Genomic DNA, 12,904 nt, shown 5'->3' with positions numbered 1-12,904 from the left:
TGTCGCGGCTCTGACGTGTTTTTCCACCCCATTTATGACCATACATGATGGCAAAAATATAATGCAAAAAAAAAAAAAACAGCTGACTGCTTCACTCGAGCCAAACAGACACAGATGAGCCAGGTAGTCTGATCATTTTTCTGTTTATTTAGTTAAGCAGCACTACACATATATTCCAAATGAAAGATCACACTATAATTTTTCACAGTCCTACAAAACAAGAACAAACACTCAGCAGGAACATTTAAAAATGCTGGGAAATGATTGCATTATACATAAAACAAGTGGCAGAACGTAATTCAGGCGATATGAATAATCAATTCATTGTACTAATAGCAATCTTTCTAGCAAACCGCACAAGAGTGCGCATCTCTCGTTAGATTTTACTCTTTTATATAAAAAACGTTAAGAATAGAGAGGTATTACATTATATTATATTGCAATATGAAGAACCGGAAATTCACCTCCTCGTTCACATTTCAAGTACTTTAAATCTTTACCGCAGGCACGTGTGAAGAACCACAGACTCTACGTTGTTTAATCACGTTGTTCGCTAGAGAACAACAGTTCGATACCCTGTCGAAACGCCAGCTTTTCACTGTGAAATGAGCGATTATTCAGTATGCAAATAAAAATAATGATAGCAGAGAAGCAATGAGTCTATTTTTGCGCACCACATGATTTATTTTTGTCCTCCAGCGCTTACAGATCTGATACTTAAACGTGTATAAATCCAGTGTCGGGTTAATAAACAACCACACAAAGCTGAATCGTGTCGCTTTTAACAGCTTATTAGTGAATACTACTAACTGCTTAATTCAAAAACTTAATTCTTTTGAAGATACACAGTAGAGAAACTAATTTCTTTGCATTAACATCATACATAATATTATTATATAATACATTATAATAATATTATATAGAATATAACTTATTTATATGTATAAATATGTCTAAATATTTTTTTATATACAGTGGGATCCAAATGTCTGAGACTTTTACACCCCCATTTCTTTTTTAAATTAAATTAAATTAGATTCTCTGCATAACAATTTGCGTAACTGACCATCTGCTTACATATTCAATGTTATTAATTTGCCTTCATTTCATTAGTTAGCGAGAAACAGTGTAGAATCTGAAGCTGGCCCGGCGCCAAGCGGGGGCATTAGCAGGCCATGCCCCCCCCAAAACGAGTTACCGTGGCGCCCCCTACCTTGCTCCCTGCTGAATGTGAGCGAATTTGAAAGCGAGAAGCGAGCTAACATTCAAAAGAGTACAAATCCGATAAATGCATGAAAACAACTCAATGAAGCCCAGCGCTGGCGCCACCTCTGATCTGAAATATTTCTTATTTTGTTTAAATAATTGTTTTACATTTTTCAAAATCATAAAACTCGTTTTAATTTTCATGTTTAAATGTGTGGAAAATAAAAATCTCAGTGTGGTCTCAGACTTTTGGGCCCCACTATATATTTTATGTAAACATAAAAAAAGACTGGCCTGTGTCAGGATGATTAAAGCTTTTAATTAATTAAGTGCCATTAACATGTGAAAGTGCCTAATAGATCTAATGTGACGTTCAGTAACTGTTTATATTATATGTGGGTCGCTGATCAGTAGCGACGTTCAGTCATCATCTGATACACTGCATTTAAACTTCATGAGCATTTCGGCCTATTTTCAGCTCAGATGTAATAGAAAGACATATTACATCATTAAAAGGGGAACGACTAAGTTTTTTCCATTCCTTGTCCTTTTGAAAAAAAACGGAACGATCAAGTGTTATTTTTTCCTCTTTGAGTGATATTTATACATTTTAAAAGGACATAACAGGTTGAGAAGATTACACAGACATCTCAAGGATCTTGAGAATCATCTTTCTTATCCTTCTTTTCGTTGGCTTCTCCCTCCCCGGTGTCACTGCCGTCTCGTCGCCTCTTGCGGTTACGAGCTCCAGCTTTGGATGCTGGCAAGGAGCCCATGCCGAGAACTTTATGGATCTGACGGAAAGCCAGCAGTCGTAGTGCGTGCTGAAATACAAAGAGACATCGCTTTCAGAATAGCTACAATAAAGTAAATAGAAATTTTGGCAAGTCAGAGCCATTTAGTACCTGTGCACTAGCGGTCACGTCTTCCCGAGCTTGTTTTGACATGCTTCCTAGAGCATCCGTTTGACCTTTCTCACAGGGGTCGAGAAGACCTGGACCATCTGAAGGTTGAAGAAAATTTAAAGACCCAAGTGTAAACAAAAAAAAAGGCAACTACTGTATCTTACCCACTGTTATTATTAACTAAAATTAAAAATATTACAAATTGTTGCCAAAAATTCAAAGAAAGCTGAAATGAAATAAAATAAAAATTAGATGAAAAACTTAAACTTAGAAAACGTAAACAAATCTTTACTGTTTCCTTGGCAACTAAATTAAATAAATAATCAGATGAAAAACGCGTAAAACTTAAATGAAATTCTAATGCTGCGTTCACACCGAACTGGGGCGTCTGATTTACATGTTAAGTCAATGTAAACACGCGTCTAGTCATCCTGTGGCGCGAATCAAGCGTATAGCGTGGCGCGAATCGGCCGTTGAGGCATGAATGGCGCGCCGCGAATTGAGCGTTCACGTGCCTGACGCCCTAGTTGAAAAATCTGAACTTTGGCGTAAATTCGCGGCGCATTAACTAATCAGGAACTCTGCTTTGGTAACTTGTTTAAGACGTGATCAGTGGTGGAGACCAGAACAAAGATAATAGTCTCTGTGTGGCCACCCTGAGCTCCATGATGTGTCATCATATTTTTATAGAGCCAGAAATAAAAAAAACCTTGCCTGGAAGAGGATAAGCAAAGAAATCGGACAATCTGGTTAGTTGTAAAACGCTTTGCATGATTTTAGCCGTTGATCATAGCCCACCTGCTCGCTAGCAATCGCCGGCTGGCCAAGTTAAATTAGCGCTACTAGTTTCCAACTGACAAGATGATGTGTTTATTCAGAGGATCTGTGCAGAAAGAGATGGAAGCCCCTCCCATGCGGCGAATTCGCATCTAAACACACTTTGAGCGAATTTTACACGCGTCTGACTTCAAAGTGTTCAAGCGTCCAACTTGACGCATCTGGCGCGAATTTGACGCCCCAGACACGTTCGGTATGAACGCAGCATTAGTGCTGCCTAACCAAAATCAATATTTGACCAAAACTTAAACTTGGAAAACTTTTGGCAACTAACCGAAACAAAATAAGTTTAAGCTGAATACTAAAATAAAAAAACAAATAAAAATAATGGTAAATTTTTTACAAAAACTAATAAAAATGACAAAAGCAGATGACAGAATTACTAAAAATTAAATGAAAATGGAAAAAATAAAACTAATAAAGCTAATTTAAAATATTAATAAATACTACAACAGCATATAAATATTAATAAAATAACATCTACCTGGCAGGAGAATCCCGGTGGCGATGCATTCGAGGACCCTCCGCAGAGCTTCTCCGGGACTGAGGGGGCCAGATGCGCTGCTAATGGCCTTTTCCACAAGCAGCTCCATAGCCTTGGCAAAAGAAAAATCAACACATTGGTTAATACGACTATTATCATCTAAAGCTAAAATCACGGTTAGCAAACAAAGCTAACTGACCCAGTCGGGCATCTTGCCCCAGGTAGGTACACGCTGACACAGGTCCCGCAAAACCCGGATAATGATGACGCAAGACTGAAGCCCGTTTGCCCGAGCCTGTGGATAAATCATTAATACGCAACAATCATAATTAACAGCCTCATTTCAGTGGATATAAATGCAAGTGATAATGCTTAAATGCTAATAAAATTACATTGTTCTGAACAAAGTATTTTTCTGACCTTTCACTCAAAGTATTAGACACTTGTAAGCGAACAGAAAATACTTAACGATTACTTACTATTCAGGTAACTAGCTAGCAAACATGTTAACAGTAAAATTAACTAACTAGTCCTGCAAGATTATCTTCAAATTGTTGTTCTGCTATGACCACAGTCAGCCAGAGATAGAAAACGGACTGTAAAAGAAAACTATTTTAGGCTAACATACACTATAGCGTATTGGAAATAACGAGAATTCCAAACGCATCGCAATATTCCTTTCAAATTGTTGTTCCACCATGATAGTCGTCAACTTATAGGGTAAGTTCACTTAACCAGCTCACCCTCATGTCGTTCTACACCCGTAAGTCATTCGTTAATGTCAGTGAAGCCTCCATTGAGAGCAAAGACACTGAAACTCTCAAGGTCCATAAAGTTACAAAAAACATATTTAACATTTCATATGAGTACAGTGGTTCAACCTTAATATTATAAAGCGATGAGAATACTTTTTCTGCACCAAAAAAAACAAAATAATGACTTTTCAACAATATCTAGTGATGGCTGATTTCAAAACACTGCTCGTATTGAATCGAATCAGTGGTTCGTGGCGCCAAAGTCACATGATTTCAGCAGTTTGGCCGTTTGATAGGAGATCTGAATCACTGATTCGAAGCAAAAGATTTGTAAAGCTCAGAAGCAATGTTTTAAAATCAGCCATCATGAGATACTGTTAAAGTCGTTATTTAGTTTTTTTGGAGCACATAAAGTATTCTCGTCGCTTTATAATATTAAGGTTGAACCATTGTAGTCACATGAACTGTTTTTAATATGTTTTTAGTACCTTTATGGATCTTGAGAGGTTCGGTGGCTTTGCTCTTAATAGAGGCCTCACTGAGCCATCGGATTTCATCAAAAATATCTTCATTTGTGTTCGGAAGATGAACGAAGTTCTTACGGGTGTGGAACGGCATGAGGGTGAGTAATAAATGACAGAATTTTAATTTTTAGGTGAACTAAGAGAGAAAACTTACTGTATAAGAAAACTAGTTTAGGCTGACCTACACTAGCGTCCCTTGTGGAAATAACGAGAATTCGTAACGCAAAAAAATATACTCTATTTAGCTACTTTTTGCTAGTAACTTAGAGTAATTATTACTTTTTCAGAAAGATTTTTTACAATGCAAGTTTATTATGAGAAGTCTGTAGTGTAGCAAAATATCAGAGTTTCTCTGACATTAATCGCAAGGTTATGTACAGAAGAGGATTAGGGCCAAGCAATAATAAAAAATTAAAACCATCTCGAGATTAAAGTTGTTAAATTTCGAGAAAAAAGTCAAAATAAAATGTTGAGAATGAAGTCATTAAATTATGAGAAAAAAGTCATTAAATTACAAGAACAAATTTGTTAAGTTATGAGGAAAAAACTCCCAACATATTCTCAACATTTTATCTCGACTTTTTTCTCGTAATTTAACGAGTTTATTCTCAACATTTTATCTCCACTTTTTTTTCGGAATTTAACAACATTTTTCTCATTTAACTAATTTGTTGTCGTAATTTAATGACCTTTTTCTCGTAATTTAATGATTTTTTTCCTCGAAATTTAGCGAGTTTTTTTCTCGTAATTTAACAAGTTTTTTCACGAAATTTAACAACTTTAATCTCGAGATGGTTTTATTTTTTATTATTGCATGGCCCTAATCCTCTTCCGTAGTTATGATTATGTGTACTGCCCAAAATATTAAGTACAATTCAAACCTATCCTAAATCATAAAGCCCTTTTTTACCTGAAACCATTTAGCATGTCGCAGAGCCGCTAAATACTCAAGGCACTTGATCCTGTTGAGGACATCCGGAGGGTCTTTCTCTGACACTGCAAGGACACACGTAGGGAACGTCATCAATTGTATTTAATGCTTTAGTAATCGTCTTGTTATAAAGTAAGTAGATCTTGTTATAAAATTATTGTGAACTAAATGAAAACTTTAAGGGATTTGTGGAACTAGGTTGTGTTAATGTGATCATTACAACACACGTCAAAACAAAAAAGTGACAACACCGAAATGTCACAAGACGAGGGTTTTTCCAACACGTCCAGGTTCCTAAAAAAATTGTTGCAATGTTATGCAAAAGATGTAGATGGAAAGTATTTTTGCTTGGGTCTGTTGATGCAGCCGAGGGCGAATGATTAACAAACCCAAACAGGACAAATATGGAGAACCATTTGGTTGTTTGAAAGAAACAGAATTGAGAATATCGTTAACAAAATAAAACAGCCTTCACAATGACCTCAGGGTTACAAGTCGGAATTTCAGAGGTTGTTTGAGGTCACTCTTCAAAAACTTCAGGATGAGAGGACGAAATTGTTTTAGGCCACATGGTGGATGATAAAATCCACATAATTTCGGTTGAAAATAGCTAACAGCAATCGTGTTAAATTGTAGTTTAAGTTTAATCTTATTTACAGACATGAATCTCCAAAATGCTTCTGTTATCACTATGCAAAACTATCGTAAACTATTCATACATCGTCAGTCCTAAAATATTGCAGTGCATTTACAGAAGTGACAAATGCATTTTAAAACTGAATCTCTGTATGAAAAATAGCTTGCTTTTACAAAATATTTTAAAGTAATTCACTCAAAAAATTAAGGTAGTTGCAAGTGAATTTACATAAATGATGTATTGCAGTTACTATAACATAAACTAAAATAATATATAAATTGTTACCAATAACGTTAGCTTCTTGATTCTTGAAGCGTGTTAAATGTTAGAAACGGTGTTTTATGAAAATGTCAACATTCACAATTTTGCAGAAACGGAGTGACTTCTGTTTTCCGTACACATGCAAAAATAAATGCAATTGTCACTCCCAAAACCTCACTTAGTTAACCGCCACTTTATTTATAAATATTTTTATATATATAGTTTGTAGATAAAGCTAAAAATCGCTCTCATCCTGAAGTCTTCATGTATCTTACAACACAGCTTGTACAATATTGCGCCACAGTGGTAAAGAAAGGTCAGAGATCCTGTTTTTGATTCTTAAAACACTTTCAGAAAAGCAACGCAAAACTGAACGAGGTCAAATAATGGACTCCACCAAAAGAAAAAGGAAAAGAAAATGAAGGTGGGGAAGGGGATAAAAATGAACAGGAAGGCCAATTCACTGATGGAAAATTTTCTGCATGGAAATATCCTTGTTTTTTGTTGTTGTTGTTTTTTTTTATAAACCAAAGGGAACATATAGTGCTGCTGAGGGAAAGCACGGGTTCTCTAACCTTTCTCCATGTTGGGGACGGGGTCTTCGCGCATCACTGGCGAGGTAAGAGAGATGGTGACCTGCATTTTTGGTTCCTTGCTTGAAAAAATGACGATGTTGGCTTCCTCAGGGTGTACCTGCACCTCATACTGATCTTCAGAAAAGGTCTGCCGGTTAAAAGGACACTTTGCATTACTACAGAGGAGACGGCAGGGGCCCCGAGTATATGGGGTCTGTATTTTGTCCCTTATTTTCCCTGTGGTGTATTGCCACACTGAAAGGCTTTGCTGAATATTGCACAAGATAAATGGTGATGTAAATGTAAATGAAGTACACGCCCCAGTCTCTCTCTGTAGGTGTCGTAACCAGGCAGTGGAACTAAAGATCAGTTAAAGATACACGGACCACAACAGCAAGTAAAAAACTCATTTATTTGCAGTGATTTTGAAATATATGAGTGGATCACACAATAAATGACCAAAAATGTGTCTGGGTCAGATTTCATCCCAAATAATCAAAAGAGAAATAAATTAAAATTATATACTGCATCAAGTAAATAAAGTGTTTTTAAGATCATAAAGTTTTGTTGCCTTTTGACATTATGTCCATGACAATTATCACATTTTCCCCTCATAATTAGTCATTACCGCAATGTACAACAATCTCAATCACATTACTATGCCACTATGGGTGGAAAAAAAATGTAATTTGTAAAACATTTATACATGATTATGGAAGCTTGTTTCCTCCATGAAATAAAAAATAAAAAAGGTAAGTGACTTTTTTTCTCAAAATTCTGACTTTTTTTCTTGCAATTGCGAGATATAAACTCAAAGTCAGAACTGCATGATATTAAGTCAGAATTGCGTGAGTCAAAATTGTGTTTTATTAAGTCAGAATTGCGAGTTATAAAGTCAGAACTGCGTGATATAAAGTCAGAACTGTGAGATAAACTTGCATTTGCGTGTTATAATGTCCAGTTGTAAGGGAAAAAAGATGTTTTGATGCACAATTCTGATTTTATAACTTAAAGAGGCTCTATGTAGGAATGACACCCAGTGTTCAAAATATGTACTGCAGTCCAAATTCAAAATATTGTTTGGCCCGCCCCCTCGGTCAAACGCGCAGGTTGCCAGCTTTTACAGCATATGTTTGCAGCAACAATAGGGGGCGCAACTGTCAGCTGAGGAGACTTTAACACTGTAAGCTGATGATTTATCTGTTTTGATATGCTGTTGTTCATAGAGATATTTAGATGGATTCAGAGGCTTTTTAGTAGAGATGCACCGATTGCAATTTTCCGATTCCGATTTCTTGTGATCGACCGATACATATTTTTTGCCGATTCTGATTTTCTTTTTAAGAACTATAAATAACAACATATACAAACAAAAATCTACTTTTCTTCAATGCAAAGTTTTATTTTCATTAAAAAAAAAAAAGTAAAAGTCAGTAATAAAATATAAACAGCTCAAATAAATGCAATAGAATAAAGAGAGCTATGAAACTAAGTTTTTTGGGTAAACTGGGTTTTTATTCAGAAATTAAAGTAATCAAATGTAAAATAACACTGTGTGTGTATTTTTTGCAAATAATTCTTACCATTAAAACGTATTCAGTCAAGAGCAGAAAGTGATTTTCTTTGTCTTTTGTTCTTTGATTAACAGACAGCAGCAGGAATATTGGACTACTGTCCCTTTAAGAGTCTATGAACGGTGTTCAACGGACCCAATACTGTTACACACGACATGAGTTCACTTTCTTAGCTATTTAACGATTAAAAACTGACAGTGTTTATCTGTGTACTCGCCAAGATTGCCTGTGCCACTGGTTTTGACATACCTGTGTATGTATTTGACAGTTTAAGCGCAGGAAGGCGCTTATTTTGGCACTTGTGACTCTGTTTGAGACTGAGCGTGGCTTGTTCGCTTCACTAATATAGATAAGTGGCGTGAGCACGAAACCTGCGGAAATGACTAAAATTATGCGCAATACAAGCACTACTTAACCGGAGCGAATGAGATGAGAGAGAGAGAGAGAGAAGGCGCCCGCGCGGGTGTGTCACTTCACCGTGACAGAGAAGAGAGCGAGAACGCGCAGCTGACGTTATTGCCTGATTCTCTGACCCAGTTTGTTTGCTGGTTTCCATGGCTGCAATATGCAGTGTTTTCCACCAACTGGCCATAGATATATACATCAGACATTATAATAATATGTCTATGGATATATACACTACATGTCGCCTTGGCTACGGCAGTTCATTGGAACGAATGCGTCAATAAAGCCGCCATCTTGGAACAGGGGAGCCCTCCTCTTTAATGCATCAGCGTCAATGTAGGCAAGGGTCTAACGGAAATAAAATAACCATAGATCGTCAATCGTAAATCGTTTTTTTTGGGGGGGGGGAGGGGGGGGGGGGGTTAGTTCCAACGGTCAGACATGTATTTATCATTGAGTCCAGAGAAAATTTAAGGTTTTGATATTAAGATAATCTACTTTTTAAAAAATATAATGCATAGTGCTAGTAGGCGTAAGTTTATTAGTCACATTCTTCCACTTGAGTAAACTTCGAATGAACTATCGCTACTAACTTATAATTATTAAAGAATAAAACAGTAAAACAACATGATAGTCACCGCAGTTGTCCTTAATTGGGAACATGTATAACAAGAATCAGGTTAAGTTTGCAGTAAACAGTTTGTTTATTTTTTTATGAATTTTAAAAATATTTCTACCGACACTTAACACCTACCACGCAACCTCATGTATACGCCCAATACATTTTAAGCATTGATGGCGTGACTGGATGCAGGCGCGTTTATCTGTGACAGGTCACGGGGCAGGCGGGTATAGCGGTGACGGGTCGAGTGACAGGTCTCAGTGGCAGCTGCCCCTGCCACGCAAACTGTCAAAAACTAATGGGTAACTAGCATGGATTAGCTGCGGTCGTTAACCAAGGACTGAAACAAACCAACGTAACCAGAAATATAATTTCGTAACATTCAATATCATAAAACACATTCTCACTTGTGAAACGTAATCCCTTGCTGTCTGGTTTTTAGATTTCTTTCGTTTGAACATCCATATGCAGCACAGAAGTCCGGCATCGTCCATGAATTCAAAGTACAGGCGGAGATAGCAGCGTTACCTAGCTACTTCCTATGACAAGACCCCGGTTCCAAGATGGCGGCGGTTTTGACGCATGCTTAGAACCCCAAGGCGACATCTAGTGTATATATCTATGCCAACTGGCAACCTGTGATGTCGAAATACTATTGGATAAACTGCAGCACAGTTTATCCAATAGTAGCATTGATTTTCTGAGGAACAAGTAGGTGAACTTAGCATGTTTCCTAAATATCTGCAAACATATCGGGGTATTTTTATGCTTTATTAAAGTAAAAATCTTACATAGAGCCCCTTTAAAATTGCATGTTATAATGTCAGAATTGTGATATAAACTCGCAATTCAGAGAAAAAAGTAAGAATTTACCTGCAAATTACCTTTTTTATTTTTTTTATTTAGTGGAAGAAACAAGTTTCCATACATGATAGTATTGTACTAAATTTATGCTGGTTTTAACAAAGAAAAAAATGGATTTAAATAAAGAAATGCTGGAAAGGACAATGTTACGGTAATGAGGGTTTTTTTATCAATAGCTACGTTTCCATCCAAAGTTTGCGAATTTGGTGTGAAATTGAAATAGGTCATAAAACATTTGCGAATAAACCAGTTTCCATCCCACTTCCAGGGAAATTGGCGCTAAATGTTTGTAATAAAAATGGAAGTTGCAGCAATCAGGGAAAAAATTGTCTCTTTTTACCTACATCATAAATGACTTGTGCCTCAGAGCAGCAGATGAAACGCAATCATGTGAGACGCTTCTAGAGGGAATTAAACCAAATTATTCTGATGACAGACTTTGGCTCAGGCGTTTCAGAACCGCCAAACCAACATTTGAGATGCTGTGATGCGATTGGTCCGCTGGTTAGTCCAGTTATCCAATCACATCCTCTGCTGAAGCAAAGTCACTTGAGTTTTTTGCTGGCATTGAGTTTATGTTCATGTCTTCTTATCGGATAAGAAAAAAGATCAGCCTCAACTGAAAGCATATTTTTATGCGCATTTTTAGAATTTATGCGCATCTTGGCGGGTTTCCAGCGTTTTTTTGTGAGATGTCCCAAAATGTGCATAAAAATAGGTGGATGGAAACATATTAATGACATTTTAGGGAAAATGTTTGTCAAATTAAAAAAATGGTAATGGGCCTAAAACTATGCTTCAATTGCTTGATGCAAAATATATTTTGATTACATTCAAATATTTACACTTTATTTTTATTTATTTTTAATAAAAAAAAAAAAAAAATGTTTTTTTCCCCTTCTGATTCTGGTGTGAAATTTACAGCCGAGCTTCAAGAAACTGAACATCAACTCCAAACTCTACATGTCACTATAAATAAACCTGTCATGACACCTGGGATCAAGTGATTTCTCAAGTGAGTCATTTCCGCCATATAACAGCCAGAATGAAGGGAAACAAGAGATAAAACCACAAGTGCAACGAAATGAGTGTTAACAAGTCAATAATGGTTTTCAGTAGCTTTGACATGAACGTTTATTTTACATGCATCTTAACGCAAGCAAAAGGCAGCAGTCTTACCGCTAGTTGTTTGGGCAGCTGCTCCGCGACGGTCCTCAAAAGAGAGACGGTGGGTTTCTTGGCCGCCAGCAGGATGAGCTGGACGTTGCGGTCGCCGCGCAGGAGGAGACCTTTAGCCAGGATTCCCACACGCATGACTCCTTTGAGAACACGAGCCTGAGACTCTGACCTGCCCGAGAGGAAGAGCGTAAATCTAAACGTCCCGCAACAATTCACAAGTATAAAAAGTCAGCTAGCTAGTAAAAGTTCTCACTGTTTGTCCGTCACGTCATCGTCGGCGTCGTCGTCCATAGCACTCGCCTCCTTCTCCAGCAGCGAATCGGACACCAGTTTGAGAGCGCGCTCAGAATGTGAGACGATTCGCTGGACGGCCTGAAGCTCCTCCTCCACGGGGTAGATGGCGGAGTGTTTGGCCATGATGTGGCGGTCGTCAGGCGAATCTGGCCGACGCACGGGCTAAAGAAAAATGGGAGAATTGCTGAATTTAATAAAAAAAGGCTACACATTTAATTATCTTCTAGCATCAGCTTTGGTCCATCTGAAATGTCCTATCTGAAACCCGCAGCGAATGCCATGGATTGCGGTCAGTGCTTTTACTGACCAGTAGGGGTGGCACCGGCATGTTGGGCCGGCCCATCAGAGGGGGCGGGGCCATCCTGCGTCTCTGCTCGCCCCAGTATAACTGCTCCTCCTCCATCCTCCTCCAGTACATGTCCTCCTCGTACCTCCTGATGGACGACAGAGAAATAAGGATATCAAGCTGCCGTACCACACAAAATTAAATGCTTTAAAAAAATTATTGTATAGTTATATATAATTTTTGCAAACATTTTTCTACAATTTATTTAAGAAACTGCTGAATTTTAGTCATTATGTAAAGATTTTAAAGGTATATTGGAGGTATATTTTTAGAGATTTCCCTGAATATATACACTTTGTTATTCAAAGTGACTTAAATCGTGTTTGATGCATTTTTGGTTCAAAGTTGTATTTTTTACACCAAAGTTATTTGATTATATGTTTTCATACTTAAAATTGAACAAAAAAAAGTTAAAATGATTATATTTATAAATAATATATAATATTTTACACCAAATTTAAAGAAAGCCTAATTAGTCGTATGAAAATATATATAGGTATTTTAT

The 12,904-nt window shown here is 37.1% G+C and overlaps 2 protein-coding genes across 5 annotated transcripts in view; one reads left to right on the top strand and one right to left on the bottom strand.

Moving 5' to 3' along the window:
• Positions 1-108: 108 nt before the first annotated feature.
• zfr2 (zinc finger RNA binding protein 2) overlaps positions 109-12,904 on the bottom strand; it is a 24,649-nt gene continuing 11,853 nt past the window's right edge. For both annotated transcript variants that reach the window (XM_067396738.1, XM_067396739.1), the window contains exons 11-19: positions 12,361-12,487; positions 12,013-12,215; positions 11,760-11,928; positions 7,116-7,263; positions 5,622-5,707; positions 3,632-3,727; positions 3,433-3,544; positions 2,112-2,209; positions 109-2,030 (exon numbers count right to left, since the gene is read on the bottom strand). In XM_067396738.1, coding sequence (XP_067252839.1) covers positions 1,857-2,030; positions 2,112-2,209; positions 3,433-3,544; positions 3,632-3,727; positions 5,622-5,707; positions 7,116-7,263; positions 11,760-11,928; positions 12,013-12,215; positions 12,361-12,487 — 1,213 coding nt within the window. In that variant the 3' untranslated portion in view covers positions 109-1,856. The remainder of the gene's footprint in view (positions 2,031-2,111; positions 2,210-3,432; positions 3,545-3,631; positions 3,728-5,621; positions 5,708-7,115; positions 7,264-11,759; positions 11,929-12,012; positions 12,216-12,360; positions 12,488-12,904) is intronic.
• The window catches only part of atcaya (ATCAY kinesin light chain interacting caytaxin a), a 26,901-nt gene continuing 19,725 nt past the window's right edge, over positions 5,729-12,904 (top strand). Inside the window, exons 1-3 of one of the 3 annotated variants that reach the window (XM_067396742.1) lie at positions 7,314-7,327; positions 7,440-7,512; positions 11,505-11,595. Coding sequence is in view for 1 of the 3 variants with exons in the window: in XM_067396740.1 (XP_067252841.1) it covers positions 7,124-7,159 (36 nt within the window). In the remaining 2 variants the exon portion in view is untranslated. Of the gene's footprint in view, positions 7,160-7,313; positions 7,328-7,439; positions 7,513-11,504; positions 11,596-12,904 lie in introns of those variants that run through there. The other 2 variants (XM_067396741.1, XM_067396740.1) reach the window with 2 other exon arrangements.

The sequence above is a fragment of the Chanodichthys erythropterus genome, chromosome 10 (assembly GCF_024489055.1).
Source record: "Chanodichthys erythropterus isolate Z2021 chromosome 10, ASM2448905v1, whole genome shotgun sequence".
NCBI classification, from domain to species: domain Eukaryota; kingdom Metazoa; phylum Chordata; class Actinopteri; order Cypriniformes; family Xenocyprididae; genus Chanodichthys; species Chanodichthys erythropterus.
The sequence above is the reverse complement of the archived record's forward strand: the minus strand, read 5'-3'. Positions and strand labels throughout refer to the sequence as shown.